The sequence below is a fragment of the Parasteatoda tepidariorum genome, chromosome 8 (assembly GCF_982258835.1).
Source record: "Parasteatoda tepidariorum strain Cologne lab strain chromosome 8, Ptep-v5.0, whole genome shotgun sequence".
NCBI lineage: Eukaryota > Metazoa > Arthropoda > Arachnida > Araneae > Theridiidae > Parasteatoda > Parasteatoda tepidariorum.
In genome coordinates this window covers 67,169,020-67,181,747 of record NC_141762.1, presented here as the reverse complement: position 1 = coordinate 67,181,747, position 12,728 = coordinate 67,169,020, and the positions used below count along the sequence as shown (strand labels likewise).

Sequence of the window (12,728 nt, the reverse complement as noted above, 5' to 3'; positions counted from 1 at the left end):
AATTCTGCTTTTGATGTTATTGAATAAAGTTGAGTTCATACACAAAATCCAGAAAATAGTTACATTCAATTATTCTGTTATTGACGTGATTGAATGAATTTGAGTCTTGACTCTGAAGTCCAGAAATTTAAGAAATCAGAAATATTAGCAGTTCTGAGCATTCTGGATTTAGAAGTCCTATACTGTGCTTGTATTAACTGGAGTTTAATTTAGAAGACATTTATATATTTTTGAAAGATTATGTCGCTAACTTTAATTACATTTCAAATTTAAATAAGTTTGCTCTTAAGCTATTCTGCACCAGTAGTAGTTTTTTTTAATTGGCTTACAGATAGATAATTTTTGAAATATCTATATTTTTAAAGAATTAAATTTTGAATATGTTCATGCAAATTCAGTTTCAAAAAATTTCAAACTATTAACAAATTTTTAATTCTGAGAATTTTTTTAACTCTTTGAGATTTTTGCTAGCTTGTAGCTTCTAAAATAATCAAATATATATTCGAGTATGTCATTTTTGTCAGATAAAAAATTATGCTGTTTGATTATAACCAAATTTTATTAAAAATATCTTTGAAAATAAAATCATTTCTCAAAACCACAAATATGCAGTAATTGTCTATCATATAATGACTTAAACTTTACTTATCCTAACAATATTTTCATTTAATTTTTCATATACAAGTCTTATAAACCTAGTTTATAATTGTGATCACATGGGGGAGGGAAATCAAGTTTATATACAAAATTAGATTATATAGTGCCTGCTATTTAATATGATTGTATCAGTTGTAGGTTTTCATTCTATAAAGCTGATTCCGTTAACCAAAATTCTACTCTGCATTGAAAAAAAGAAAGTGTTTCCTCAGTTTTTCACATTATTACACGATCACGAAATACACAATAGAATTCATTAAAACAAATTTACATGTAGTTTATTTTTTAAACTAGAAATCTAAATTATTGTCAGTAAAAGTATTTATATTCAATTTTAATGTTAATGAGGTTAGATTTATTCAACCTTAAGTCACTTTTCTTTATCCATTTCTTGTTACTTTGTGAAAGTGATAGAGAAAACTATACTTCATAATGGAAAAACTTGATTAGTTTGAAAAATTATAAAGGTGGGAAAATTCTGAATGCTTCGAATACTCAACAGACATCCATTCTTAAGAATCGTGAAACACAAATGAGGAAAATAAAACACAAAGTTGCCTATGTAAATGTTCCCTCATAAAATTAGAGTGAAAAACAAAACAAGAAAAACCACGGTAGCCAAGATAAACAATGATGACTGAAAATGCAAATCAAGAAAATGTTTGATTGAATGATTTTCTTGTCCAACAGAGCTCAATAAATGTCTTTTTTATTTAATGAACTCTTTAATTTAATTGTATTTTTTACAGTTGATTACTGCAAATCGCAAAGATTATGAGCTTTTACAACACGAGATGAATAGACTTCAGCAAGAAAATGAGTCTGCTAAAGAAGAAGTCAAAGAGGTTCTTCAAGCATTGGAAGAACTTGCTGTCAATTATGATCAGAAGTGTCAAGAAGTCGACAGCAAGAGTCGCGAGTTTGAGCAGCTTAGCGAAGACCATAGCCAGAAATTGGTAAGTCACTTAAGCATTTTATTTTTTAAAATTGGTGCAATTTTTATTTCTGAAATTTCTTTAAAGTTTTATCAAAATTGCTTGTGAGCAAATTTTCTTTTTCTTACTATTTTCTCTCTTTTTCTAAGTTTTTTTCTTTTTTCTCAAGTAAAGTAATTTTTTGTTGAAAAATAACCACATTGCCAAAAATTTTCTATCTGACACTTTTTTCAAAATGCATAAAAACTAAAAACATCAGAAAATACAGAGATTGATAAAGAGTGAGGTAATGTGCTGGCAATTTAAATTTTTGATTGTATCTTTTTTTAGAGATTATTCAAAGTAATATTTGTAATAATAAGTTTTTATTATTAAACTGAGTTTTCTATAGTCAGTTTTGTTATCCAAATCTCAAATTTATAGTTTTATTTTAGTATATTAGGTTGTCACAGGTGGGGAATTAGGAGAATTATCAGAGAAAATCAAATTATTGATAAAATGACACAATAATTCAGAGGTTCATCATCATAGAAAATATTACTACATGGCATATTACTATTTTGAGAATTCAGTCATTTTATGAAAAATAAACTAAATTAACAATTTTACATTATCAAATTTTTATGATAGATCAGTATTTTAAAATCTACATATCATTGAGACTCAGTAAAATCATTTGATTATATATAGTGTGTGTATAATATAAATAGTGTATGTATAATATGGGATTTGTTAATTTAATTGTAGTAATAAACTTTTTTATATATTTTAACAGTTCTATAAATAATTATAAAAAGAGATTTTTCTATACTCCTTTGTAAAGTATTGAACCAAATCACAATTGTTTAATTTCATAAGAATGTATCACTTTTTTTTTCTACTTTGCTTTTTATTTTAATTTCTGCCTTTGAAATTATTAATTAGCTTAAAAATTATTACTATCATTCAAACAAGATTACAATTATAAATTGTTTAAAAAATTATGTTAATATTCTATTTTTCTTCTCAAAAAGTTTGGCTTGAAAGAAACCTATTTCTCCTTAGTGATTTTTTCCCACTGTTTTAGAAATTTTTCATCCTTGGCTTGTTATAACAAAGCTTATTTAATAAGTGATTTTTATCACCAAATAAACAAGCTACTATAATTAAAAATTTCCTCATTTATTCTCGACAGATCAATGCTTGTAATAAGCAAGTTAAAGTTTTATTTGACTATAATTATCCTTTAAGAGTAAATCTGATGTATAATTTTTAGTGTTTAAATATTATTTGAGATTTATTAATGAAGTCATTGAATTTTCTCTTTTAGTCAAATCTTAACAATACCATGAATGAATTGCAACAACTGAAGGATAACACTATGCATCAAAAGAAAAGAATGACGGAGATGCTGACGAATTTGCTGAAAGATTTGGGTGAAATAGGTGTTGTTTTAGGTGGGAATGTGTCTGATACAAGGGTAAGTTCTATTGTGAAAGTGATTTTATACTTTTTAAATATGGTTTAAGTAATTTCTTACTCCATCTCTCCTAAGATCTAGTTTTAACTGATATTTATTAAAATTTTTATTTTTTATATCATTTTTGTTTTATTTTATTGTTAATGTTGTACTAATGGTTTGGAAGCATCTTTAGATTAGATCCTAAAATAAAATAGGCACTAGTGCACTACTCAAGTGCAAGATGTTTCATGCAACTAAACAAGAGTGCATAAAAAAGTTTGCAAAGTTAAATAAAGTAATGATTAAGCTTTAAGCTTAGAGAACAGATTGTGGTGGTAGTTTTCAAAAATGATTTCAGAAAGAATTTTTTTTCTTTAATAGCATATTTATTCTCAAACACATTTATATTTTCTAGGCGGCTGGAGAATTGTCAGGAAAAGTTGATGAAGAATTTACGGTTGTTCGCCTTTATATCAGCAAAATGAAATCAGAAGTGAAAGCTCTTTCATCTGTAAGCTATTTATTTTTTGTTTATAATATTCCAATTTTAAGCAAAGGTTCAATGTGTTTTATTTTGCAATTGAAAAAATTTGCACATAAATATTTTTCTAAATAAGTACCAAACTTAGTAACATTTTTAATTGTAGAAATATAGTAGTCATTTTTTTTTTTGGTATAAAATTAATTCATGTGAATTAATTTCTTGTTTGAAGGACAATGAGTTTATTTGTTTCTCTTAGTGCAAATTGAATGGTGCCTGTTTACAGGAGGATTCTAAATGGAACCTTATTTAACCAAAAATTTACAAATTTTAACCAATATTTATTGGTTCATAGCTGCCAACTCTACTGGATTTTCCAGTAAACTACTTGATTTTGCCAGTTTTTCATTGGTTTAATAAAAATTCTTCTAGTTTTTATACATTTTAGAAAATTTCCTAAAATTGAGTAGTTTCCTAACAGAATACCTATTAGAATAGAAATTTTGCACAGATTATTGCTTGCTTGAATATTTAAATAAGTATTACTTCTTCATAATGCAAAGAGCGTCATTTATAGTAATCAGTTTAAAACTCTTATTGTTCAAAAATGTTCCCTTTTTTTAAATTCAGAACTTTCTTCTTAAATTAATTAAAAAATCTTTTAACTATCTTTTATGAATTAAATGCCTACTATTTGAAATTATGAGTAAGCATAATACGTAACATTTCAGGTTCATTTGATGTCAATCATAATTGGAAAATATTTCCGTTTTTCTATTTTGATGATTATAAAAATTCCTAAAATTCCCTATGTGTATAATATTTAATACATTAAGCAATAATTATCATGACATTTATATTATTTCGTAAAGTCTGCTGGTTTTTTTTCCTATCCATGTTGGCAGCTATGTTGGTTATTATTATGTGTTTGACACCATGGGAAGGATTGAAAATGTTCCATTTGTATTTCGTATCAGTTTCAAAACTCAAAATTTTTTGATGAACATAAAAATGTTTAGTAGCCAGGACCAATTTTTAAGAACTAGCATATTATGAAATGGGAAGTAGCATAAAAGTAAGTTTTCATTTTTTATTGAATCATATTAAAATATTGGATGTCAGCTAAGGTGCTGTGGTGATAGAGGTTAGATATCTGGCACGGAAAATGTTTCAAAGCTCCTGCAATGGTTTTCTTAATTTCCATGACTTTTAGAAATCTGCAATTTTTTTTTAAAGCTCTCTAGTACTTTGATCCATTGGTTGAATTCAACTTGTGATGTCCAATAGTCAAAACATTGTACCGATCCCATCCCAATTTAGTTCCTCTAAGTTTTTAGGCAAACAAGCTGGTTATTGTTTAAATGCTTAAATGAAGTTTTCTCTACCGATTTATATAGAAAACTTTAATAACCAAGCTTCGAATAATCAAGTCTCAACTATAGTTGGATTTGGTTTTGTCAAAATCATTTCATTTTTTAGTTTAATTTATATTTTTGTTTTATTATTGAACTAGATAATTTTCTTACAAATATAAGTATTATCTGTTTTAATACCATTGAATATGTTATCAGCTAATTATAAATTACTTTATCTAATTTAGAGATGCAGTCAATTGGAAAGTTCTCAGGTTGACAGCAATAAAAAAGTTGAAACTTATGAAAAGGATCTTGCAGAATGTAGACTTCTTATAAATCAGGTAAAAATGTTTCAAGGTATTGTTCAAAAAGTTGTGTTAATATGAGTGACTGTATATATATATACTTAACTAATTTTTGTACAGTAGCTTATCTTTGTCTATTTCTTCTCTATTAAACAGTAAGGGCTAGATTTTGCCAAAAAAGCATATTAATGTTGTGTTTAACCATATTCAGGAAATCATTATCAATCTTTTTTTTTTCCAATAATTCTTTAATAATAACTTCAAATAGAATGTCAGAAATTATGAATAATTAAATAGAGGTTGGGAATTTACAATGCATTTTTTAGGCAAGGAATCTGTAAACAAATACTATTTATTTTTCAATTATTTAAAATATGTAGCCTGGAAAAAGATAAAATCATTATTTAAAATCCAGTTTTAGTTAGAAGTCAGTTAGTAGTTTTCCATAATCTAAGAATAAATTATTTCGAAACTGTGTTTCAAATTTTTTAAAGTAAAAATGTTGTATCTGTTGAATAAATTTGTAAGCAAATGTATTTTCTTCAGAAATTTTTTGGACAATGTTGCATAGATTTTAAAAATATTTATTAGTATTATTACGCAGAGCTAAATAACAAATGAAAGGGAAAAATATAATTATGTACAGCAGCATTGGTAGAAAAATTATAATTTATGGAGAAGCCATATAAAATATTGTAATGAATAAACATCATATAGATATCATTTATCTTATATGAAATTTTCTACTTAAAAATATCTAAATGTGTATTACATTACAAATAATAAGTAGTTATTTCATTAATGCTTACTTAGATTTTATTTTTATGTTGACAGTATGAAGCGAAAATGAAATCATTGCAAGAAACCATTCGTGATAACGAAAATAAAAAAAGAAGTTTAGAAGAAGAAGTAGATGCCCTTAATGAAGAGTGTGCTAAACTGAAATCAGCAAGTAAGAGGGAGAATTATTATTTATTCATATTAATATTTACTTTATTCAAAACTTTACTGAACATAATGCTCTTAAAAATTTGTGCTTAAAATTTTATAAATGTTGCAGAGGAGATGCATATTATGGCATCAAAAGAAAAGCAGAAGGAAAAAGACAGTGCTGAAAAGATGAAAGAGGCTTTGGAACAGCAGATAGAAAAACACAGGGAAGCTCATCAAAAACAACTAGCCCAACTAAGAGATGAAATTGCAGAGAAAAATTCACAGATTGATCAGCTAAAAGAGTATGTTTCATTCTGAATTGTAAAGCTAGAAATCATATTTAGTATTGAATATTTTCTTTAAAAAAATTGTCAATTTTTTTTAAAAAAAATTGTCAATTTTATAATTTACTTATAGTATTATTCACTTATTTTTTTAAAATCCTATTTATTGTATTCAATGTTTAATAACAACTTGACCTTTTCAGTGTCAATCAGAAGCTTTCTCTGGCCCAAGAACAACTACAACTTGATTATAACAAGCTGAAGCAGGATGAATCCGATAAAACTCAGAAACTTCAAGAGTTTATGTAAGTAGAAATATTTTAATGCAAGGTGTGTCTAAAAATTTGGTGAATGCCTGATTATTTCAAAAGTAATGTGAATCAGAAATGCAGTTATCCAGGGTGAATACTATCAGGAATTGGCATGGTGCAAAGATGCGGATTAGCTTTCTATAAGCTTGCAAATGATGTCCGTCCATTTGCAAGCGATACGATAGCGGTACAGATAAATAGGGTTTACGGCCAGTAAAGCGACAATTCTACAAATCTCGCTAAAATCATATGCATGGACGACAAATTTGTCGCCTTGAAATATGTTTTTAATTTTTAAGATAATACCACCAAAGAATAGGTATTTACGTTGAATTCCGTGCATTAAAAAAAATTTCTGTACTAATTTTTTATTCAATTTAATTGATATTAAATTCTAACGTGTTTCATTCAATATCTTGAAACTTCAAATTTACATGTTGCACTAGGCTTTGCATTCATGTAGTTTTTCATAAAATTTATAATTTTAGATAATTTACTTTTAAGGCAATATTTTGTTAGTTCTTTTTTCTCTGTTTTCGTCATTTATTTATTGGTCTCAGCAGTTTAAAATCTATGTTGAGTCTATTTCCGAATATTAATTTAGCCCTTTTTTACTTAATTTCATTAAATGTTATTATAATGGAATAAATAACCTAATTGGTTTTTAAGTGTTATAGATGGCAATGAATAATTTTTGATGTGTTGCATAACATGGACTTAGTAATTGCAAAATTAGATTTTTTTTCCTTCTCAATTTTGTCTTCCACATTAAGTTTTTTGACTACTAAATAACTATCTACATGTTCCTATTGGACCACTAAATTTTTATTACTGGTGTGATCCATATAGATAAGCATTAAGTTTTGTTACAAATTTACTAAATGTGTTTGATGTTGGTCTTGGCATGCAGAACAAATGATGTGAGTACAAAATGTGTTTACAACTGATTTAAATGTTTTCGAGAAAGAAAAAAAAACACGATGAACCATGCTCAAATTAAGATAACTGACAATTTCAAGCAGTTTAGACCAGTTTTGTTACAGGATTCCATTAGATATATAGGAAATAAAAAATTATCTATGATAATTATTTGCATTGATTTGGGTTAATTCAAAACCTGTTCTCATTTTGTTCTACATTTTTTGATGGCATGTGACATCTGTTTTTCAATCAACCAAGAACTATTCTTTCACTGACTCCTTCCTATAGCTCCCTTCCAATGCAAACATTTTACCCAAAAATTTTGCCTAGCTTTCTGGTAATACTTAAATGAGAATATTGGTATCTTGTTTTCATCATTTATTTTATGTATCCTTTCACTGATCTTTTTATGCATGCCTTATATTAACAACCAACTATGTAAATTAAATCTTCTACACCTATTTCAGATTAATGAGTGAGAGAAGAGAGCAAGCTCGTCAGGATCTCAAAGGCTTGGAAGAGACTGTGGTATGTTGCCTTTCACAAATAAAATTTTTTTTTCTTGTTTACTACTTATTTTCTTTTTATCATTATTACAAAATGTTATAATTTTATTTTAATGTGATATGAAAATAGAAATAATCTACACAAAAATGTAATGAAATTATTTATCAAAGTATATCTTGAGGACCATATTTTCTATGATTGGCTAAGATGGTATTTCTGCCATTGATATCACTCAGTACTATCAGAAATCTATACCTTTGCAGTTGACTCTTAGTGTTTGACTTTGTTGTAAAGACACTAATATTTTGTTGAGCATATGAAGCTTAAAAATTGGTGGGATTTAAGATGGCTAAAATATCCGATTTTCTAAGCCGTACCCATATAGACCTAATAGTAGCAAGAATAATTGAGTTATCTTGAATTAATTGGTATAGTTTAAAAGGACTCATTTTCTTACCATACCAAGTTATAGGTTTTGGAAATGCATTAACAAATTATATCCTGTAACTAAGAAAACATTTTTCACACCCATTAGTACCATAGTATTATACTTATATTGGACCAGTCAGTGTTTTAGGACTGTTACATTCAAATCATTTGTATTTCGATTACTCTTTTAATTGCACTATGTATTTCTAATTGTTATTTTTAAAATTTAAAATTTTTTTTTTGCAATAGAGGTAGTAGTGCGCCTATAGAAAACCAGAATTGGCAGTGCATAACAGAATTAGAGCAATTCTGAATATAAAATTATATGAATATTCATACAATTTTATATTCAGAATTGCCAATTGAAACAATGATTTGAATATGTTTCATATTCATTGAGGTATTCCAGTGATCTATTTTTGCTTCAGACATAATTTACAGTGCTGAATGATTTGCTGTTTTGATAGGTAATACCCATAAACTAGTAGGCAGCATAAACTATTACAGATTTTGTGTTTTTAAACTCCACATTGAATCCTATTGATTTGAACAAATATCTTAGATGTAAGCAATTAAACACTTATGAGTATCAAACACTTTTTATTTGAAAAAAAATTTCATTAAAAAATTATAATTTTTTACATTTTTTAAAAATGTTTGGAAACAATTTTTTAATTGTTTCAGAATTATGTCTTAATAGAAGGTGGGTCATAAATTCTTTATACTGAACAAAGGGATGAAAACAATGCCTTTTTCATGAAAAAAAAGCTAAAAATAAAATATTCATGAATTCCAAATTATTTTTGTTGGTGAGCACATCTATTGTGAAGTGAGCTTAACTTTTTAATGTTAGAAATACTGTTACTGTAAAGTCATATTCAAGTTTACTTGCAAAATACAGTGTGTGTAAGAAAAACATCCTTAATAAACAAGAATCAATAGGGTAACAGAAAATAGTGATACTTATATGAAGACCCATTTGAGTACTATAAAAGTATTTTGAATTGGTATATGTTTCCTTAAATGAGCTCTCACTATATTCTTAAAGTAGTAATTGAATTATACTTAAAAAATTTTTCATATTACTTTCATCTACTTTTTTAGGCTAAAGAACTTCAGACTTTACATAATCTAAGAAAACTTTTTGTACAAGACCTTCAGAGTAGGGTAAAGAAATCGTCTGTTGGAGATGACAGTGATGATAATGGCGGTAGTTTAGCCCAGAAGCAAAAGATCTCATTCCTCGAAAACAATCTAGATCAACTAACCAAAGTCCATAAACAGGTATGTCCTTCTGAAAGTTTTAATTTAAAAATCTATATTTGTTTCTTTTTTATTATTCAAGTTTCATCATAATTTATTAAAATTTTTTTTTACTATTTTAATTATGTGAATGTGTTAATAATAATTAAAATCCTCTCATGCACTTTATTTTAAGTAAATATTAAATAAAATTTATGCATTTATTATTATAAATTCATTTTTACTAATTGGCCGAATTCGGAATGATTGTAGCTGGTTAGAGATAATGCTGATTTGCGCTGTGAACTTCCTAAACTAGAGAAAAGGCTGCGTGCAACAATGGAAAGAGTAAAAGCTTTGGAGCAGGCTCTGAAAGATGCTAAAGAAAGTGCTATGCGTGATAGAAAAAGGTGATTTTTTCTCTACATAACTTTTTTTTTTAATGTATCTTAAAATTGTTTTAATTATGTCTTTTCTGGAAATCTGATTTCTTTCAAAAGTTTGAGGTTTATTTATAAAGTAGTATTTCAATTATGGTGTTGACATTGTGTTTTTTTTATTTTCAACAATAATTTTTGCTTAACAGTATACAAATTTAATTTTATTATGATACCAGCTACATGATAATGAGTATAAAGATATTTTAAATACACTTACACTATTGTTTTAGATAGCCATGTTTCTTCACCCCCCATTTTTATAACCTATTTTTAAAAGCAGCATCTAATTTTGAATCATTAGCTATATTTATTGTTTTATTAAATTGATTACATTGATTTATATTCCTTAACTAGCAGCATTTAACATGTTCTCAATGCTGCTGATACAAATATATTTTTTTCTTGCTCAGACTAATATGACCTGTTCCTTCTAGCGAAAGGGAAGCCATGATGATATAACTAAACTTAGCTTCTAATAGTTAATGTTAAGATGATTGTTGCAAATCAAATAATTGCAAAATATGATATAGCAAGTAATTAAATGTGGCTTTGAATTTGAGTAATTAAACGGGCTTTGAAAACTATTCGTCAGATCTGTCACTTGAAAGCAACAACATAGAGACCTGAAAGGTCTCATGTTAAGTTTAAATATGACAGCATTATTGAAAATGAAAAAGTAAAAAAGAAAATAGGCAAAAAAATATTATCAAATTCAGTTAGCAGAAATATTTAGGTATAAAAGGTTTGATAATCAGAGTTCTATTGTATCTTCATCTTTTTGATCTCATTACTACTCTTTGAATTGTTAAATGATATCTGAACCGTTAGTTTAAACACTGAGTTAATGATATTATTTTAAGTAATGCAGTATTTAGTTTTAATATATTGATGTTGCCAGTTTAAGTCTAACACAAAAGATATTAACTTGGATTTGTATTGCCATGAAATCCTCTCATTAGTTACTCTCACTTAAGTAGGTGTTGTAATTAATATGAGTATACTGTGGCAAAATCAACTTCAATAGTAGAATTAAGTATTTTTCTTTTCTTTTTTTTAATTTAAACAAGTTTACATGTTCAAGTATCAACTGTAACTATGTTGTATAATAAATCTTTTAATTGAATTTTATCTTTCACTTTAAAGAGATTTATACATTTTTATTTAGCAGATTTTATTTAAGAAAACAATCAGTTTTTGTTATTTATAAATCATCTGGAATAAAGTTGTTTCTCAAATACAACTTCTTAGTGTTCTTCATAATTATTCAATCGATAAAATAAAATGTTTATTTTTCAAATGTGGAAATTAAAGAATTTTTTTAATTTGTAAATTTAGATATCAACATGAGGTTGATAGAATAAAAGAAGCTGTGAGACAAAAGCAAATTGCTAGGCGTGGAAATATGGCTCATATTGGTAAGTGCTAATTAATTTGCTTGAATAAATTTGCGAGTATAGTTTTATACTGTTTATTTTAAATGCTAAATTTTATTTCTAGCTAAACCCATCAGGGCAGGACAGCCTCACTCTGGCAGTGCAAATCAGGGCATCAGGCCTAATCAATTCCAGGGTTCAGGATCTAACATGTAATTATCATTATTTTTTTTCCATATATAAATATCATGATGTTAAACTTTAACTCTCAAATAATGCTAAAATCGAATCTTTTTATTACTGAACAGTTTAATTTTTTTTTTAGAAAAACTGAACAATTGACATTTAAAAGTAATTTTAAACTCTCTGAGCATTATTTGAATTTTTAGGATTTTGAACAATGTGGATGGATACTAATTGACATTGAAGTAGTTAGAGACAAAATAAATCCTTTGTTTCTTACTTATATAAAATGGTAACTCACTAAATAATTTTAACACTTTTGGATTTTTGGATTTTTTGGAACTCTTACCCAATCTGCAAGCTTTCTTGTATAAATAACATACCAACTTCCATCTTGCTATTATTTCCTCAACCCTTTTTTATTCACCGTTTTAGTTTTTTGCTTTGTTTGAATGCAAATTAATGACTTGGTCTGTTTTTTATGACTATACAACAACGATGCTTAGACTTATCAACAAGTCCACTTTAAACTCTTTTAATTGAGATAGTACATAAGTTAAGCTTCTTTGTCTTGAAATTGATTTGACACAAAAGTTTCTTTATTTCCAAGGAAGCTGCAGAAATTTAAAATGTGCATATTTATTTAGCATATAGTCGTTTTTAGTATATGGTCGCTGGATATATTTTCATTAACTTAGTGAATGTCTTTATCACATTTTTTTATTGATAATATGAATTATTTTGTTTGAGTTTTAATAAAAGTGATTAATATGTTTTTTTTTCCTTCCTTTTTTTAGGAATAGTGGAGGTGAGTGACTTTGGTGAGATAAAATGTATTTTATCTTCATTCTGTTATTATGAATTGTGCATATTTAATTGACTATTGTATAAACTATTAGAATGTCAGTTGTAATTCCTATGTATCGTTGCA

The 12,728-nt window shown here is 26.7% G+C and overlaps 1 protein-coding gene across 2 annotated transcripts in view; it reads left to right on the top strand.

Annotated features, from left to right (window-relative positions):
* The window catches only part of LOC147806232 (kinesin heavy chain-like), a 47,832-nt gene that overhangs the window by 27,622 nt on the left and 7,482 nt on the right, over positions 1-12,728 (top strand). The window contains exons 13-25 of one of the 2 annotated variants that reach the window (XM_087169019.1): positions 1,407-1,613; positions 2,902-3,051; positions 3,449-3,544; positions 5,115-5,210; positions 6,009-6,126; positions 6,235-6,409; positions 6,595-6,696; positions 8,091-8,151; positions 9,664-9,843; positions 10,075-10,211; positions 11,577-11,656; positions 11,739-11,826; positions 12,595-12,618. In XM_087169019.1, the coding sequence (XP_087025145.1) occupies positions 1,407-1,613; positions 2,902-3,051; positions 3,449-3,544; positions 5,115-5,210; positions 6,009-6,126; positions 6,235-6,409; positions 6,595-6,696; positions 8,091-8,151; positions 9,664-9,843; positions 10,075-10,211; positions 11,577-11,656; positions 11,739-11,826; positions 12,595-12,613 (1,509 nt within the window). In that variant the 3' untranslated portion in view covers positions 12,614-12,618. Of the gene's footprint in view, positions 1-1,406; positions 1,614-2,901; positions 3,052-3,448; positions 3,545-5,114; positions 5,211-6,008; positions 6,127-6,234; positions 6,410-6,594; positions 6,697-8,090; positions 8,152-9,663; positions 9,844-10,074; positions 10,212-11,576; positions 11,657-11,738; positions 11,827-12,594; positions 12,619-12,728 lie in introns of those variants that run through there. The other variant, XM_087169018.1, reaches the window with a different exon arrangement.